This window comes from Pan troglodytes, chromosome 12 (genome assembly GCF_028858775.2).
Source record: "Pan troglodytes isolate AG18354 chromosome 12, NHGRI_mPanTro3-v2.0_pri, whole genome shotgun sequence".
Classification (NCBI taxonomy): Eukaryota; Metazoa; Chordata; class Mammalia; order Primates; family Hominidae; genus Pan; species Pan troglodytes.
Window position 1 is genome coordinate 96,592,184 of NC_072410.2, and position 17,224 is coordinate 96,609,407.

At 41.5% G+C, this 17,224-nt stretch overlaps 1 protein-coding gene across 2 annotated transcripts in view; it reads right to left on the reverse strand.

The window, feature by feature from the left end:
- Positions 1–17,224, reverse strand: part of HADHB (hydroxyacyl-CoA dehydrogenase trifunctional multienzyme complex subunit beta) — a 45,502-nt gene that overhangs the window by 20,194 nt on the left and 8,084 nt on the right. For both annotated transcript variants that reach the window (XM_009442084.4, NM_001034119.1), the window contains 4 exon segments: positions 15,914–15,988; positions 15,758–15,802; positions 6,757–6,856; positions 233–277 (listed from right to left, as the gene is read on the reverse strand). In XM_009442084.4, coding sequence (XP_009440359.1) covers positions 233–277; positions 6,757–6,856; positions 15,758–15,802; positions 15,914–15,980 — 257 coding nt within the window. In that variant the 5' untranslated portion in view covers positions 15,981–15,988.

Consider the following 17,224-nt stretch of genomic DNA (forward strand, 5'->3'; position numbering starts at 1 on the left):
TTGTGTTTAGGCTGATCAATCGAGTCCTGTGGCTAGCTAAGGTAGCATTAAAGTACACTGTCAGGCTAAGACACTGTTAGGCCTGCAAAATAAAGATTGACAATATTCATAAGCTGCTTAAATTTGTATAGTACAGATGGCTAAAATAAGAACAAATTGCTATTTTATGTGTAAAAACTGGAGAAAGTGCCTTTAATGAAATAAGAACGGAAATGAAACTGCATTTACTTACGTAAGCGCTGCTCTAGCCAAATCATGTGGCATCAGGTCTTTATATCTGGGGAACGAAAACCAGTAATTTAAACCAAAACCCTAGAGCTTCAATGAAAAATTTTCATTCTATTTGAAATACCCAGAGATCATCAAACACATGCTGCTACAAACACACTTAACTTTACTATCCAAGGCAGTCCATCATTTCAAATGAAGAAATAGTGTGACTTCGCTATTTGTCATCCTTAAAAGTCTAGCAAGCCTTAACTCCTCCTGAGCTTGCTAAGAATCGAAAAAAAATGTTGTCCAACACCTTAATGTTCAGTATAACATACGCTAAATTTTCTTTAAAGTGAAGCCCCACCTTTGAGGTCTCTTTTCCTTTAAACATTTTATTTTAAAAGTATATTATTTATTTATTTTGTAATGCCTACAGGGCTATAGGTGATGTATTAGGACTTTTGAAGAAACTTTTTGCTTTTAATTAACTTGAGATTTACCAAAGAATTGGAAAGAGGCCGAGCATGGTGGCTCACACCTAGAATCCCAACATTTTGGGAGGCTGAGGTGATATGACTACTTGAGGCCAGGAGTTCAAGACCAGCCTGGGTAACATAGCAAGCAAGACCCTGTCTCTTACAAAAAATATTAAAAATCAGCCAGGCGTGGTGGCATGGATCTGTAGTCCTAGCTACTTGGGAGGCTGAGGTGAGAAGACTGCTTAAGGCCATGAATTTGAGGCTGCTAGGATCACATCACTGCACTCCAGTCTGGGCAGCAGAGCAAGACCCTGTGTAAATACATAAATAAGAATTGGAAAAAGAGAGCAGAGTTCCTCTTTTCCCCCTGCTGTTTTGTTTTTGTTTTTTTTAAAGACGGAGGTTCGCTCTTGTTGCCCAGGCTGAAGTGCAATGGCGCAATCTCAGCTCACTGCAACCTCCACCTCCAGGGTTCAAGCAATTCTCCTGCCTCAGCCTCCCGAATAGCTGGGATTACGGGCACCCACCACCACGCCCAGCTGATTTTTTTGTATTTTTAGTAGAGATGGGATTTCACCATGTTGGCCAGGCTGGTCCTGAACTCCTGACCTCAGGTGATTTGCCCGCCTTGGCCTCCCAAAGTGCTGGGATTACAGACGTGAGTCACCGCGCACAGCCTTCCCCTGCTTTTTCTAATACTGACATCTTACATAACCATGATATACTTATTAAAACTAAGAAATGAACATTGGCACAATACTATGCACTAAGCTACTAACTATCTGAGTCTCACCAGTTGTTCCACTAATGTCCTTTTTCTGTTCCAAGATTCAATCCAAGATACCATGTTGCATTTAGTTGTCATGCCTCCTCAGTCTCCTCCAATTTGTGACAGTTTCTCAGTCTTCCTTGTCTTTCATGACCTTGACACTTTTGAAGACTGGGGTTATGGATTTAGGGGAAGAATATCACAGAGGTAAACTGTATTTCTCTTAGCTTCGTATCAGGGGGCACATGATATCAACATGACTTACTACCAGTGATGTTAACGTGATGATTTGGGTCAAGTGATGTCTGCCAGTTTACTCCACTATAAAGTTACTATTTTTTCCTTTCTTATCTCAATTTGTTAGAAGTGAGTCACTAAGTCTAGCCCACATTCTGAGGGGAGAATTAAGTTCCACCTTCCAGTGGCAGGAATAACACAGACTTTGCAGACGTATGTCGAAATCATCATAGTAATTGATACATATTTTGGGGGAGATTCTCTGAGACTATGCAAATATTCTGTTTCTTCTTAGCATTTCACCTAATTTTAGCATTCATTTGTAGATCTCGCAGCAAGTATTATGTGGTATTCTAATGGTTATTTTTCTCATTCTTTATTTTATTTATTTTTATTTTTTGAGACAGGGTCTCACTCTGTCACTCAGACTGGAATGCAGTGGTGCAATCACAGGTCACTGCAGCCTCAAACTCGGGCTCAAGCGATCCTCCCACTTCGGCCTCCCTTGTAGGTAGGACTACCGGTGTCTGCTACCACCCCCAGCTAATTTTTCATTTTTAGTTTTTGCAGAGATGGAGTCTCACTTTGTCCATGCCGGTCTCGAACTCCTGGCCTCAAGCAATCCTCCTACCTCAGCCTCCCAAAGTGCTGGGATTACATGTGTGAACCACTGTACACAGTCCTCCTATATTTATTAATCAAAATTCTTCTGTAAGGAAGACTTGTTCATTCTTTCTCATTTATTTACTCTTTTTTTTTTTTTTTTGAGACAGAGTCTCACTCTGTTGCCCAGGCTGGAGTGCAGTGGCACGATGTTGGCTCACCGCAACCTCTGCCTCCCGGGTTCAATCAATTCTCCTGCCTCAGCCTCCTGAGTAGCTGGGATTATAGGCGCCTGCCACCAAACCCAGCTAATTTTTGTATTTTTAGTAGAGAAGGGGTTTCACCATGTTGGCCAGGCTGGTCTCGAACTCCTGACCTCAAGTGATCCATTCACCTTGGCCTCCCAAAGTGTATTTATTTATTCACTTATTTATATCAGATTAGACTCGTAGGCATTTGTTTTATTCTTTGGGTTATGTTCCAATACTATTGCAATTTATTTTATTGCTCAAATCATTGCAGTTTTGGTGACCGGTAGCTCCTGCAGGTCAGACCTGTGTCTTTTTGACATGACCCCCTGAACCCCTCTTTTTTTTAAGTACTTCTTTGCTTTCCGGCACTACAAGTTCTCCTTGCTCATCCTGTCTTTTCTCCGGCTCAGCCCTAATCATTCTTCAAAGGAGCTCTGGTTCTTTGTATTGAAGAATGCTATTTAGAAACCAAGATCTGGGTATGAACTCTATTTATTTGTTTGTTTGTTTAAAGATCAAAAATAAATTCTCTTTATTTTTAAGTCAGAGATTTAATCATTGGATTAAATAAGAAGATTCATTCTTCAAGTCCCTGAAAATTAAAACTTAAAAACTCCAAAATATTTTTACTGTCATTTTCACTCAGAATCACAGAAGAATCATGAGTAGTTTTCCAAATTTTTCATAGGTAAATCCAGTTTCCTCAAATTTAGGACAGAATTATTTGGGGAAAAGTCACGTGTCAATTTGAAAATGCCTAAGCCATAAATTATTTATCATTTACAATCCTTTTTTTTTTTTTTTTTTTTTTTGAGAGAGTCTCACTCCATCACCAAGGCTGGAGGGCTGGAGTGCAGTGGTGCAACGTGCTTCCTGGGCTCAAGATACTCTCCCACCTCAGCCTCCCAAGTAGCTGGGATTACAGGCGCACGCCACCATGCCTGGCTAATTTTTGTATTTTTAGTAGAGATGGGGTCTCGCCATGTTGGCCAGGCTGGTCTCAAACACCTGACCTCAGGTGATCCGCCCGCCTCAGCCTCCCAAAGTGCTGGGATTACAGACGTGAGCCACTGCGCCCAGCCAACTTATCATTTACAATCTTTATTCTCATACTCTCACATTCCTCTACCTGAATGATTGACAGACTTCTGAATTCCACTGCTAGAGTCTATTCCCGGGAGTGCTTCCCAAATGCCCCTACCCATAAGAACCTGGCCTTCCAAATAATACTCAAGTTGAAAGCAACGTTTCTGCAAATTGAACAGAAAAAGACTTTTTCCACTTAGAAAATGATCTTCTATTACAGAAGACTCATTTGGCACTTCAATCCTAACATCAATAATGTAAAAATTGTTGTCCTTATACATTTTCCCTCTATGTTATTATTATTAATTTTTTTTGAAGAGACAAGGTCTGGCTCTGTCAGCCAGGTTGAAGTGCAATAGCATAGCTCATATACGTTCATAGCCCACTGCAGCCTCAAACTCCTAGGCTTAAGCAATCCTCCCGCCCCAGCCTCCCAAGTAGCTAGGACTAGGGGCATGCACCACCATGCCTGGCTAATTAAAACACCTTTTTTTTTTTCTTCTTTTTTTTTGTAGAGATAGGACTGGGAGGTAGGGGGTGAGGAGGGGTTGGGGATAGGTGTCTAGTTATGTTGCTCATATGTTGCTCAAGCCAGTGTCAAACTCCTGGCCTCAAATGATCCTCCCGCCTCCGCCTCCCAAAGTGCTGGAATTATAGGTGTGAGCCACTGCACCTGGCCTCTAATGTTATTTTTTAGTGACTTTTGTTCTTTACATGAATATTGCCTTAAAATACTTTTGATTCTTTCTTCCCTATTCACTATCATTTCTTACATTACTCAATGTTTTTCTCTTCTCTGTACCACTAGATTGCTCATGAACCAGAATCCTGAATTAAACTAAAACACAATACACAACAAAGAAAGGAACAACCCTATGCCAATTTGGTAAATACCTCAAATTAAACTTCATGCAAATACTAATCATCAAATGTTTAATAAAAGTAAATGAAACAGTTGAGTATGTTTGGGTGTTTTCTTGTTGTTATTGTTGTTGTTTTGAGATGGAGTCTTGCTCTGTCACCCAGGCTGGAGTACAGTGGCGCAATCTCAGCTCATCGCAACCTCCACCTCCCAGGTTCAAGTGATTCTCCTGCCTCAGCCTCCCAAGTAGCTGGGACTACAGGCGTGCACCACCACACCTAGCTAATTTTTGTATTTTTAGTAGAGATGGGGTTTTGCCATATTGGCCGGGCTGGTCTCAAACTCCTAACCTCAGGTGATCCACCTGCCTTGGCCTCCCAAAGTGTTGGGATTACAGGTGTGAGCCACTGAACCTGGCCTGTTTGTATTTTTTAACAGGTAGTAAAACAGTATCAAACACCTACATAATATATAATGATCCTTACAAAAAAAGTCTTCCTAGCCAAGAACTTTCATGTCTTGAGGGAACTTTTTCTATTTTATTGCTGCTGAGTAAAAGGAGGACATCATCTTCTTCCTGCTGCTAAAGCCTTCTGATTCTTACTTTGACTGTTGTGTCAGTACAGGAAAGAGACTATAGAAACATTGTTAAGTGGATTACTATATTGATAAAATAGGATGAATAAAGAAACGTCACTACCATTTACTTATAGCATTACTTCTTCTTCTTCTTTTTTTTTTTTTTTTTGAAAGGGTCTCGCTGTGTTGCCCAGGCTGGAGTACAGTGGCATGATCTTGGCTCACTGCAACCTCCACCTCTTGGGTTCATGAGATTCTCATGCCTTAGTGTCTCAAGTAGCTGGGACTAGAGGTGCATACCACTACACCCAGCTAATTTTTGTATTTTTAGTAGAGACAGGGTTTTGCCATGAACTCCTGGCCTCAAGTGATCCACCCACCTTAGCCTTCCAAAGTGCTGGGATTACAGGCATGAGCCACGTGCCTGGCCAACATATAGCATTACTTCTATAAGAAAATATATTTGTAGGTCCCAAACCATCTGTTTAAAAATGAACCTTTGTTGTGTGTGTATACACACATACACACACACACGTGTATCTTTCATAAGTCATTGCACACTATACACGATACTGTGCACCTTGCTTTTTTTTTTTTTTTTTTGAGATGGGGTCTTGCTCTGTCACCCAGGCTGGAGTATAGGTAGTAGCATGATCACGGCTCACTGCAGCCTTGACCTCCCAGGCTCAAGTGATCCTCCCACCTCAGCCTCCTGAGTAGCTGGGACTACAGGTATGTACCACCATGCCCAGCTAATATTTTTTATTTTCTGCAGAGACAAGGTCTTGCTATGTTACCCAGGCTGGTCTTGAACTCCTGGGCTCAAGTAATCCTCTTGCCTTGGCCTCCCAAAGTGCTGGGATTACAGGTGTGAGCCACTGCACCCGGCCTGAACCTTGCTTTTTATACTTAACATATCTTCGAGATCTTAGGTCTTCCATATTAGTATATAAAGATAGGTCTCATTCTTTTTAACAGATGCCTAACATTCTGCAGCATTTTTTTAAAGCTGGCAACTACCTATTCAAAATATAAACATTAAAACAATCTAAACAGAATAGAATGAACAGTTTAAACCTTGTTATCAAAGTCCATTATCAGCTTTTGGATAGACTAACCTTCACTCGGGGACAGAAAAGAAGCATAAAAGGCCAAGGAGAAGAGCAATTTGGATCTAGGGAATTATGGAGCTGGTCTAGGACCATTCTGGTCCCATACACTTGGGGTTGTGCTATGCCGGGGGTTTGGACCAGCCCTATCAACTCCAATTTTAATAATTTCCAGGAGGCCAAACCAGTGGATTATACAGGCCCTTCAGAATGCCCATGGCCCACATCTTCAGCACTCAAACTTCTGAGGAGAAACAGGGACAATGTACTTGTCTCCAGAAAAGGAAAGGACAGCTCTGTTGGAAGCAAGCTATCTGGACCTCTAGGTTTTCAAAATAGAGCTGTTTCAAGTAAAACTACGCTAGACTTATTCATGAGAAGGATAAAAAACAAATGTTGCCATATTATTTCACCACTGTCTTGACTTATTCTATATTAATTTCATGGGACTGCTATCCAAATATTAGTCCACTAACAATATTATTACCTACTGGGTTACATTTACAAAGACTACTTTTGAAAGTGTCTTAAAAGAAGGAAAAAAATAATATGATCATGTCATACTTACGAAGTGCCAGACAGCAAAAATGGAGTGCGAACACCATCCACCACCACAACATTCCTTATATTGGGTTTGGCTAACGTCTTCTTCGTTTTGGTCTGGACAGCTTTAAGATAAAGTTTAAAAACAAAAACTACTAATTAAAGTATATAAAGTCTGATGACTTTTACTTTTTTTTTTTTTAAGATGGAGTCTCGCTCTGTCACCCAGGCTGGAGTGCAATGGCGTGATCTTGGCTCACTGCAACCTCTGCCTCCCGGATTCAAGCAATTCTCCTGCCTCAACCTCCTGAGTAGCTGGGATTACAGGCACCTGCCATCATGCCCAGCTAATTTTTGTATTTTTGTAGAGATGGGGTTTCACCATGTTGGCCAGACTGGTCTCAAACTCCTGACCTCAGGTGATCTGCCCACCTCAGCCTCCCAAACTGCTGGGATTACAGATGTGAGCTACCGTGCCTGGCCTACTTTTACATTTTTTAAGATAGTCATTCTAAGAATTATTACATCATTAATGCCAACCTGCATTTGCCATTTACTAAACCACTTTAATTTTTTTTTTAAAAAGGCTAAGAAATTGACTAGCATTTGTAAGTTTCTAAATAATATTTAAGATAAACAAAGCTTATATCCAATGATGAGGGAATTTATGCCATTAACAAAATAGTTCATTTTTACTAAGTGTTTGACAACCTATTTCATTAGAAGTAACCAAATTTACACGCAAATCTACCCTTAATATTAGAAGTTGCAATGATTGATATTGTTCACTCTTCACATAGCTTGATGTTCTTACCTTTCTATGTGGAAATAAGGGGCCCTTGGTTGGTGACTTGCTATTCTGCAAAAATCTACATGCCTAAATACTTTTTAATCTCAAAAAAGCAAACTTCCTTTAGGTTTCTTAAATTAAAGAATAAAATATAAATATGTGCCTATGGTTTTTTTAAAAAAGTAAATAATACTAAACTATGGAGAGTAAAAACTAAAGTTCCCTCTTTATGCCTTCGCCTACCACACTATTTTCTTCTAAGAGGTAAAGTCTGTTTATTTGGTGTATATACTTTCAAATCGTTTCTTTTAGTGCACTTACATGCATATACTTGTATATTATGTATATTTTATTGGCTTAACAATATAGCTGGAAGAACATTCCATGTTAGTATATCAAAATCTAGTTCATTATTTTCTTGTTTTTGTTAACGTTGGAATTTACCTACTCTATCATTATTCCTTATCAAAGATAGAAAAAAATCCTAAATTATTCGGAATGCAATGTCAACAACGACCTTACCACACCTGTTAATGTCACAGAGAAGTATTTATAGTAAACATCTACAACCAACTTTAAAGAAATATTAGTGAGAGTTAATAGTCATGATAAAATAGGGCATAAAGATGACGCTGGCAGCATTCATGGAGAAGTGCTGCTGGTGAAGGAGATAAAGGCAACAAGGAGGTAAGCAAAGAGACTGTGGCAAACCCAAGCATGTGGCACAAAAGGCCAGGATAAAGGCAGTATTAACATGAGTAAAGAGGAAGTTTATAAAAGAAAACAAGGTATGTTGGCAACCAATCAGATATAGAAAGAAAGGAAAGAGGAAAACAGGATTATAAAGGAATCTTAGAGACTAAGAATACCTAGCTACCTGAAACAAAGTGAGAACTGGTTTTGGAAAAAAAAGGGGACTTAATTTTTTTTTTTTTTGAGACGATGCCTTGCTCTGTCGCCAAGGCTGGAGTGCTGTGGCATGATCTCGGCTAACTGCAACCTCCACTTCCCAGGTTCAAGCAATTCTCCTGCCTCAGCCTCCCAAGCAGTTGGGATTACAGGCACACACCACCACACCTGGCTAGTTTTTATATTTTTCGTAAAGATGGGGTTTTACCTTGTTTGCCAGGCTGGTCTTGAACTCCTGACCTCAAGTGATCCGCCCGCCTTGGCTTCCCAAAGTGTTGGGATTACCGGCATAAGGCACTGCGCCTGGCCTCATTTTTAAACTCGCTAACTTTGAGGTGACAGAGAGACAACCAGGTGGATATGTTAATTCCACAGTTAGCTAGAAGATGCAAAGCAAAACCTCTGAAGAGAAATGAGTGTAGATTAGAAAGTCATGAAATATTGAAGCTTAGAATACAGAAGGAAAGCAGAGATGTATTCTGCAATGCCTGTTCTCCCACAGCCCCCTCTATTTCTTTTATTTTTAAATTTCCTATTTCCTCTTTAACAATAAAAGATACTTTTTTTGTTTGTTTGGATGGGGGGGTATTTGTTGTGTTGTTGTTGTTTTGGACATCCCACAGGCCCCTCTAAAGGGAGTTGCCCTGCTTACAGTCCCTGCCAAAGGGGAAGCCATAGGCACATCCCTAAGTCAATATAAAAGCTGATTAGATTCAGAGTAGGTACTGGACTCACCAATGATCCATCCATATAGGAGCCAACCAGAAACCAGTGTCATCTACCTACAAGTGATCAACTGTGTTGGTCAGATTCTCTCTCTAGGCAAAGAAGCATGGAAAGAAATGCCAATTAGTTGAAGCTGAAAAGATGCCATGAGGAAGAACAGGTTGATGGTAAACTGATGTCATTCGTAAGCCAGAGTTTGTAAACCATAAGTGAGCAAATAAGCCAGCCAGAATGAAGAATGATAGAAGCAGAAAGACCAGGAAAGGGGCATACCATGTGGTGTGTGAGACAAAGTAGCTGGCCCCTAGAGCTGCTTGCTTGGTTCCTAACACCTTTCCAGCTGTAGTACACACAAACCTTCTCATCCTTAACTTGAGGGTCCATTACTACACCAAAAAACCCTTAGCTTTGTGATGTCCCTACAATGAGAAGGCTGAGGGAATATGTGAGACAAACAGTAACTTGAGAGGTAGTAGGAGAATCAAGAGAGAACAGTACACAAGATCAAAGGCAGGAGAGTGTCAAGGAGAACAAGATGGTTAAATGCATCGGTCCTCAAGGAGAATCCTTATTTGAGCAGACAGAAAACAGGTCACTAAATTTGAAGATTTGCACACTATTCATGACTGACCTTGCAGGTGACAGGTCGAATGGTACACCATCATGTCATTCCACATTTTAAAAACTAACCAAGCCAGGCGTGCTGGCTCACGCCTGTAATCTCACCGCTTTGGGAGGCTGAGGCAGGCAGATCATTTGAGGTCAGGAGTTCAAGACCAGCCTGGCCAACATGGTGAAACCCCATCTCTACTAAAAATACAAAAATTAGCTGGGCACGGTGGTACGCTCCTATAATCCCAGCTACTGGGGAGGCTGAGGCAGGAGAATAGCTTGAACCCAAGAGGTGGAGGTTGCCGTAAGCTGAGATCATGCCACTGCACTCCAGCCTGGGTGACAGAGCAAGACTCTGCCTCAAAAAAAAAAAAAAAAAAAAAAAAAAAAACAGAAAAAACTGACCATATATTCCTTTTATATACTTTCAGATAAAATTCAAATTCTTAACTCTTCTAACAAATAGCTTGTTTTACTCGGTTCCACCTTAAGTATTTTCCACTACTTCTCAAAATAGAACAAGATGAGCCAGCCCCCAGTCCTTTACAGCTTTGCTCAGGTCAGCCTCCTTGCCTTTACTTATGGACCTCCCATCTGCCTGGCCCCTTTTTTGCCCATCTAATTCTTACCTGTCTCTTGGGCCTCGTTCACATTCTACCTCCTAGTAAAGCCTTCCCTGATAACTACAGTTACTGATGGTTCCTGCCTCTAAACCTCTGGGCAACCTCTAGGGCACACTGGCCATTCCAAATAATTTAGCATATTATAAAGTAATTAAACTAACTCTACAAGGCACATTAAAAAAATATTCATTATTATATGTAGGAGATCAATCGGAGTGGTGGGAGAAACTATAGGGAAAGATGCAGGCCTTCTAAAAGGTCAGAAGGTTCTGCAGAGCCCTGGGGGAGAATAACTGAAGGCAGCTGTTCTATAACCCTGAGGCAGAGGGCAAGGAGTAGGTACAAGGGAGTGTAGGGGAATGTATCTTAAACTAGCTTATTTATGTTGACCAGGAGCTGATCTTTGATCATCCATGCAAGACGTTCCTGGAAGGGGAGAAATAAACGTTAATTACCCACAGATGGTGTTTGCTCCAGGCTTTCATCACTGTGCCTACACTGAATAAAAGCAAGGAGCTCCAGCTTCTCAGGGCTGCTGCACTTTGGCCACTAGAGCCAGGCAGACCCCTAGCTGCTCTTACACTGCATACCTGTGTCTGAGTACTCATTTCATCTGTCAGTCAGCCAGGGTCTGTGGGACAGACCCGGCAGGTGGTGCCCCGTGTGAGACATGCTGCAATGGATCACGACAGAACCCTTGAAAATGAAAGTGAAGTGACTGTGCAGTAAGTAATTGGTGCCCACTCAGGATTTCCAAGTTCGAGGGGATTTTCAAGCTAGGGTTTCATCATGGGACATGATGTTCAAGCTAGGGTTTCATCATGGTGAGAGGCAGGACTAGCTGGATTTCCTAGGCCAACTTAAGAATTCCTAAGCCTAGCTGGGGAAGGTGACTGCACCCACCTTTAAACACGGGGCTTGTAACTCAGCTCACACTCGACCAATCAGGTGGTAAAGAAGGCTCACTAAAATATCAATTAGGTTAAAAGCAGGAGGTAAAGAAATAGTCAAATCTTCTATCATCTGAGAGCACAGGGGGAGCGACAATGATTGGGATATAAACCCCAGGCATTTGAGCAAGGAGGGGCAACCCCCTTTGGATCCCCTACCCTTGTATAGCAGCTCTGTTTTCACTCTATTAAATCTTGCAACTGCACACTCTTCTGGTCCGTGTTTGTTCTGGCTCGAGCTGAGCTTTTGCTCACCCTCCACCACTGCTGTTCGTCACTGTCACAGACCCGCTGTTCGCCACCGTCGCAGACCCGCTGTTGACTTCCACCCCTCGGATCTGGCAGGGTGTCCGCTGCGTTTCTGATCCAGCGAGGCACCCAGTGCCATTCCCGTTTGGGCTAGAGGCTCGCCATTGTTTCTGTGCGGCTAAGTGCCCAGGTTCGTCCTAATCGAGCTCAACGCTCGTCGCTGGGTTCCACGATTCTCTTCCATGACCCATGGCTTCTAATAGAGCTATAACACTCACCGCATGGCCCAAGGTTCCATTCTTTGGAATCCATGAGGCCAAGAGCCTCAGGTCAGAGAAAAAAAGGCTTGCCGCCATCTTGGGAGCCGCCTGCCCCATCTTGGGAGCTCTAAGAACAAAGGCCCACCGGTAACAATGGGACTTGAGTTATCAGCTCAACAGCAACAGTACATAAAAGTATTGAAACAGCTGCTTGAAGCCAGCACAGCCTCCGTTTCGGAGGCTCAGTTAAGGGACCTAATGCAAACTGTTGTTTTCCATAACCCACGGTTCCCAGAAGAAGGCACACTAGACCTAGAGTTCTGGGAACAAGTTGGAAGAAATCTTTTTTTTTTTTTTTGAGACAGAGTCTTGCTCTGTCCCCAGGCTAGAGTACAGTGGCACGATCTCGGCTCACTGCAAGCTCTGCCTCCAGGGTTCACACCATTCTTCTGCCTCAGCCTCCCGAGTAGCTGGGATTACAGGCGCCTGCCACCACGCCCGGCTAATTTTTTGTATTTTTAGTAGAGACAGGGTTTCACCGTGTTTGCCAGGATGGTCTCCATCTCTTGACCTCGTGATCTGCCTGCCTTGGCCTCCCAAAGTGCTGGGATTACAGGTGTGAGCCACCACGCCCAGCCACAAGTGGGAAGAAATCTTAAATGACATCATGCACAAGGGCAACAGGTCCCAGTAACATCTTTAACGTTGTGGGCCTTAGTTAGGGCTGCTTTGGCCCTGCTCTACACAGAAGAGCCTAAAAAGAGAAGTGAAGAGGAACCATCACCTACCTTACCACCTCCTCCTCCCTCAGCCCCGCCGTTACTGGGTAAAGGTGCCACAGAGGAGACAGAGGTTTTTCCTGAGCCCCCTCCCCCAATAAACTGGGAAGAAGACAATGGATATACTACAGTTATGGGACCCTGTCTTAGGCAAGCAGCATTAGAAGGGGAGATCTTGGCCGGGTGTGGTGGCTCACGCCTGTAATCCCAGCACTTTGGGAGGCTGAGGTGGGCAGATCATGAGGTCAGGAGATTGAGACCATCCTGGCTAACACGGTGACACCCCATCTCTACTAAAAGTACAAAAAATTAGCCAGGTGTGGTGGCGGGCACCTGTAGTCCCAGCTACTCGAGAGGCTGAGGCAGGAGAATGGCATGAACCTGGGAGGCAGAGCTTGCAGTGAGCCGAGATCGCGCCACTGCACTCCAGCCTGGGCGACAGCACGAGACTCTGTCTCAAAAAAAAAGAAAAAAAAAAAAAAAGAAGGGGAGCTCTTAGCCTTCCCAGTGATGCAAGATCAACAAGGCAATCGGGTACATGAACTCATTACTTTCAACACTTATAAAGAAATAAGAAAAAGCATTAGAGAAAACAGAGCCACTAGCACATTTACGAGAGGACTGATTGAGGCCACAGCAGACAACTACCGTATGACCCCTTTCTAATAACGGCCAAGGACTCTAATAATGGTCTAAGGACTCTCATTCTGCCTCATGTGCACACTGGCTCCTAAGCACATCAAAATTTTCTCAAGGGCAAGACAATACAGCTCCATTTTATATATTCTACAGTGCTCTGGGCACACAGCAGTAATGAATTATAAGAATCTGAATTGAGAGCTAAAATATCTGGGTTGTAGGCCTACTCTGCCACGATTTTCTTATTTGCAAATATTAGAGCTGAACTAGATGACCTCAAAGGCTCTAACCAACTCCAAAACCTACAATTCAATGGCTGACTGATATACATTCTATACTCTTTAAAAACAATTAAAATCAAAGAAGATACTAAATGTGTCATGTATTATACAACTATTATACGTGTGTGTGTATATATATATATACACACAGAGAGAAAGACATCTATACATAGACATAACCATCAAATCAGTCAAAATTTCCATCAGACACTTACATTTCCAGTCCATCAGATGACTAAAAACATCCATAAATTCTGTACCCCTCTATTTTAATTCCTTCATCCTAACAGCTCTGTCAAGAAGAGATATTCACACAAGCTTCAAGAGGAATTAGTTATAAAATTACTGCAATCTTCAAACCAGAATGCCAGTTAAAACAAAAAAAAATTACTGCAACCTAAAACCTGCTCAGCACAGGCACATGCCTGCTTCCTCCCTCAAATCAGCTGGCCACTTCCCATTGTTTTATCACGTGCCTTCTGGTACCACTACCATCATCAGCGTTAATGCAAGTTACTTGTGGGACACTGTTGTATTTGCAGAACACCATGTTATACACTGGGGATACCAAAAAGCTAAAGACTCACAGGGCTTACAATACAGTTGGGGAGACACAAACATCAGAAACAGTTACAGAGCAATATAAGGAATAGTTTAAACACCAGATACTTGGTTTCCTCTGCTGGTATTCAGAATGACCTTCTCCCACTTGGCAAGGATCAGGTCTATTTGTGTGACTTTGCAAAGCAAAGACCTGGGTCAACATTAGAATTAGGGAAAAGGCAAAACAAGACAGACAGGAATTATTTATGGGGCTACTACAAACCTATATTCTAGTTAGAATGTAAAGGCCACAGGAAATATATTTGTTATATGACAATATGAAACTTCTCTAGTTGGGATTAGGCAATAATAAAAAATACCATCTTGCACTTACAGTGAATTTATAGTTTTTAAAGTGCTTTGAGATATCTCATAACTATATGAGGCTGACAAGACTAGACTTATTATATATTTCTTTTTTAGATGAAGAAACCGAGCACAGGGAAGTAAAGTGACCAGTTCAAGGCCACACTGCCCAGAAAGAGGTAGAGCTGGAAGAGAGTACAGGTCTTCTGAATCCTGGGAACCAAATCCCAGGATTTTTTCTTTCTTTCTTTCTTTCTTTCTTTTTTTTTGAGCCGGAGTCTCGCTCTGTCACCCAGGCTGGAGTGCAGTGGTGTGACCTCGGCTCACTGCAAGCTCCGCCTCCTGGGTTCAAAGATTGTCGTGTCTCAGCCTCCCAAGTAGCTGGGACTACAGGCGTATGCCACCATGCCCAGCTAATTTTTGTATTTTTAGTAGAGATGGGGTTTCGCCATGTTGACCAAGCTGGTCTCAAACTCCTGACCTCAGGCCATCCACCTGCCTCAGCCTCCCAAAGTGCTGGGATTACAGGCGTGAGCCCCCGCACCCAGCCTGGAAGGTATTTTTTCTATTAAGTTATTATACAGGTAGAAATACCATAATAAAACCAAAATCAAAGGCATGGGTCAATACAGAATCTAGGCAAGGAGAAAAATGTTAAGAATTTGTCAGGGTGTTTTTAGCACTAGCCAGTGAAGATAAAAACCTACAGCAGATTCTACAAAAATCTGCAGTAAAGAAGCCTAATTCATTGGGTTTACTAAGGGTGTAAATGACCATATAAAATCAACACATTTCCTTACTCTTTCATTTCGTATTAACTAAACAACTTTCTGTTATTAACTAGTTCCTAATCACTTCTATTTCAGGAATGGGCCCTCTTGCACATGGGAGAAGAAGATATTCATCAATAGAGAAGCATTTCACAAATTGCACATTTAAAGTTAACTTTTGGTTCCATAGCAGGTCTCAAGAGCATTTGTATGCCATTCATCTCCAGGACAGACAGCAAGAGGATAAATAAACTGACCAACGAGGTTTATGGAACCTCCATGACTCCAGCAGGTTCAAATCCCAGAAAACAGCCTCCCATCAACATCCTCAAGCCTAATCCTAAATAATGTAGTATCATTATTGATTGGACCTATAATTTTTTAATTTGAAGGCAACAGAGATGTTCATGTTGCTCATAAAAAGGAGAGAATTAGCAAATTAGTTTTGGTTTTTATTCAGAGTTCACAAACTATAGAATCTGGAATCTAACATTTAAATCAGAAATCTTTATTTTACAAATTACTGTACCTGGGGCAGCTCGTAGCTGGGAGGAACAGCTCAGAGGTCTTATGGCTGGAAGACAAAATAAACTGTTTACAAAAAGCAATACCATTCAGTATCTGTGCAAGATGTTTATAAATCCAAATCCAATCTCTAAAAATAAAAAAATAATAATAAACTTACAAAATCTGAGGGCCCATTTTGATGCAGTGGGAAGATTTTTAAAGGGGTAAGTCAAGATAGTAGTCATTCTGGAATCTAAAAAGAGAAGAACAAAAGTATATCCTGGATTAGCTGAACAATTTGTAGTTTACATTGTAGTCTATGAACTCTGATAACCTCATCCATGGCTACTAGAAAACATTAAAACTTAATCTTATCAACTATTCTTCATCCAATAATATTATTATGATAGGAACACCAACATGGTTTTCACATTGCAGCAACCACTATTCTAAGCATTAACCATCTAATTTTCACAATGACCTACAAAGGAGGCATGATTATTACATCCTTTGTAAGAGATAAGGAAATTGAGGCATAGTAGGATTGAGTGACTTGCCAAAAGACCTACAACTAGTGAGTGGCAGAGCTGGAACTTTTATTTATTGATTTATTTATTTATTTATTTATTTTTTTGAGATGGAGTTTTGCTCTTGTTGCCCAGGCTGGAGTACAGTGGCGCAATCTCGGTTCACTGCAATCTTCGCCTCCCAGGTTCAGTCGATTCTCCTGCCTCAGCCTCCCGAGTAGCTGGGATTACAGGCACGTGCCACCACACCCGGCTAATTTTTTGTATTTTTAGTAGAGATGGGGTTTTGCCATGTTGGCCAGGCTGGTCTCGAACTCCTGACCTCAGGTGATCCATCGCCTTGGCCTCCCAAAGTGCTAGGATTACAGGCGTGAGCTACCGCACCGGGCCCAGAGCTGGAATTTGAACCTAGGAAGTCTACCTCTAGAGTGTGTGCTCCTCTCCTTTAGGGTCAAAGAAGCAGAGAGACTGCTAGGCGTGATAATAAAACCATTAGTATTAGTTTCACGATTCTGAAGGCTGTACTATGATTATGTAGAAGGCTTTGTGGAATGTTTGTATCTGAAGGGAATACACACTAAATAGGGATGGTGAAGCATCATGTCAGCAACTTAATCTCAAATGCTACTAAAAAAAGTTTGTAGTACTGCACTTGCAACTTTTTTCAAAGTTTGATACTGTATTGTTTCAAAACAATAAAAAAGTAAAACATATAATAACCCTATATGTTAAGAAATATGTAAAATATATTAACAACTTCCCCCCACCCCTCCAAAAAAGACTAAATTTCTAACAATGAGTTCCTACAGATTACTAAGGAAAACACTAGCAGACAAATAGGCACAGAATATGAACAGACCACAGAAAAGGAAATACAAATGGTTCTTAAATATATGAAAAGATGTTCAATTTCACTCATAAGAAGAATTCAAATTAAAACCACACAGATATAATTGTCTCTC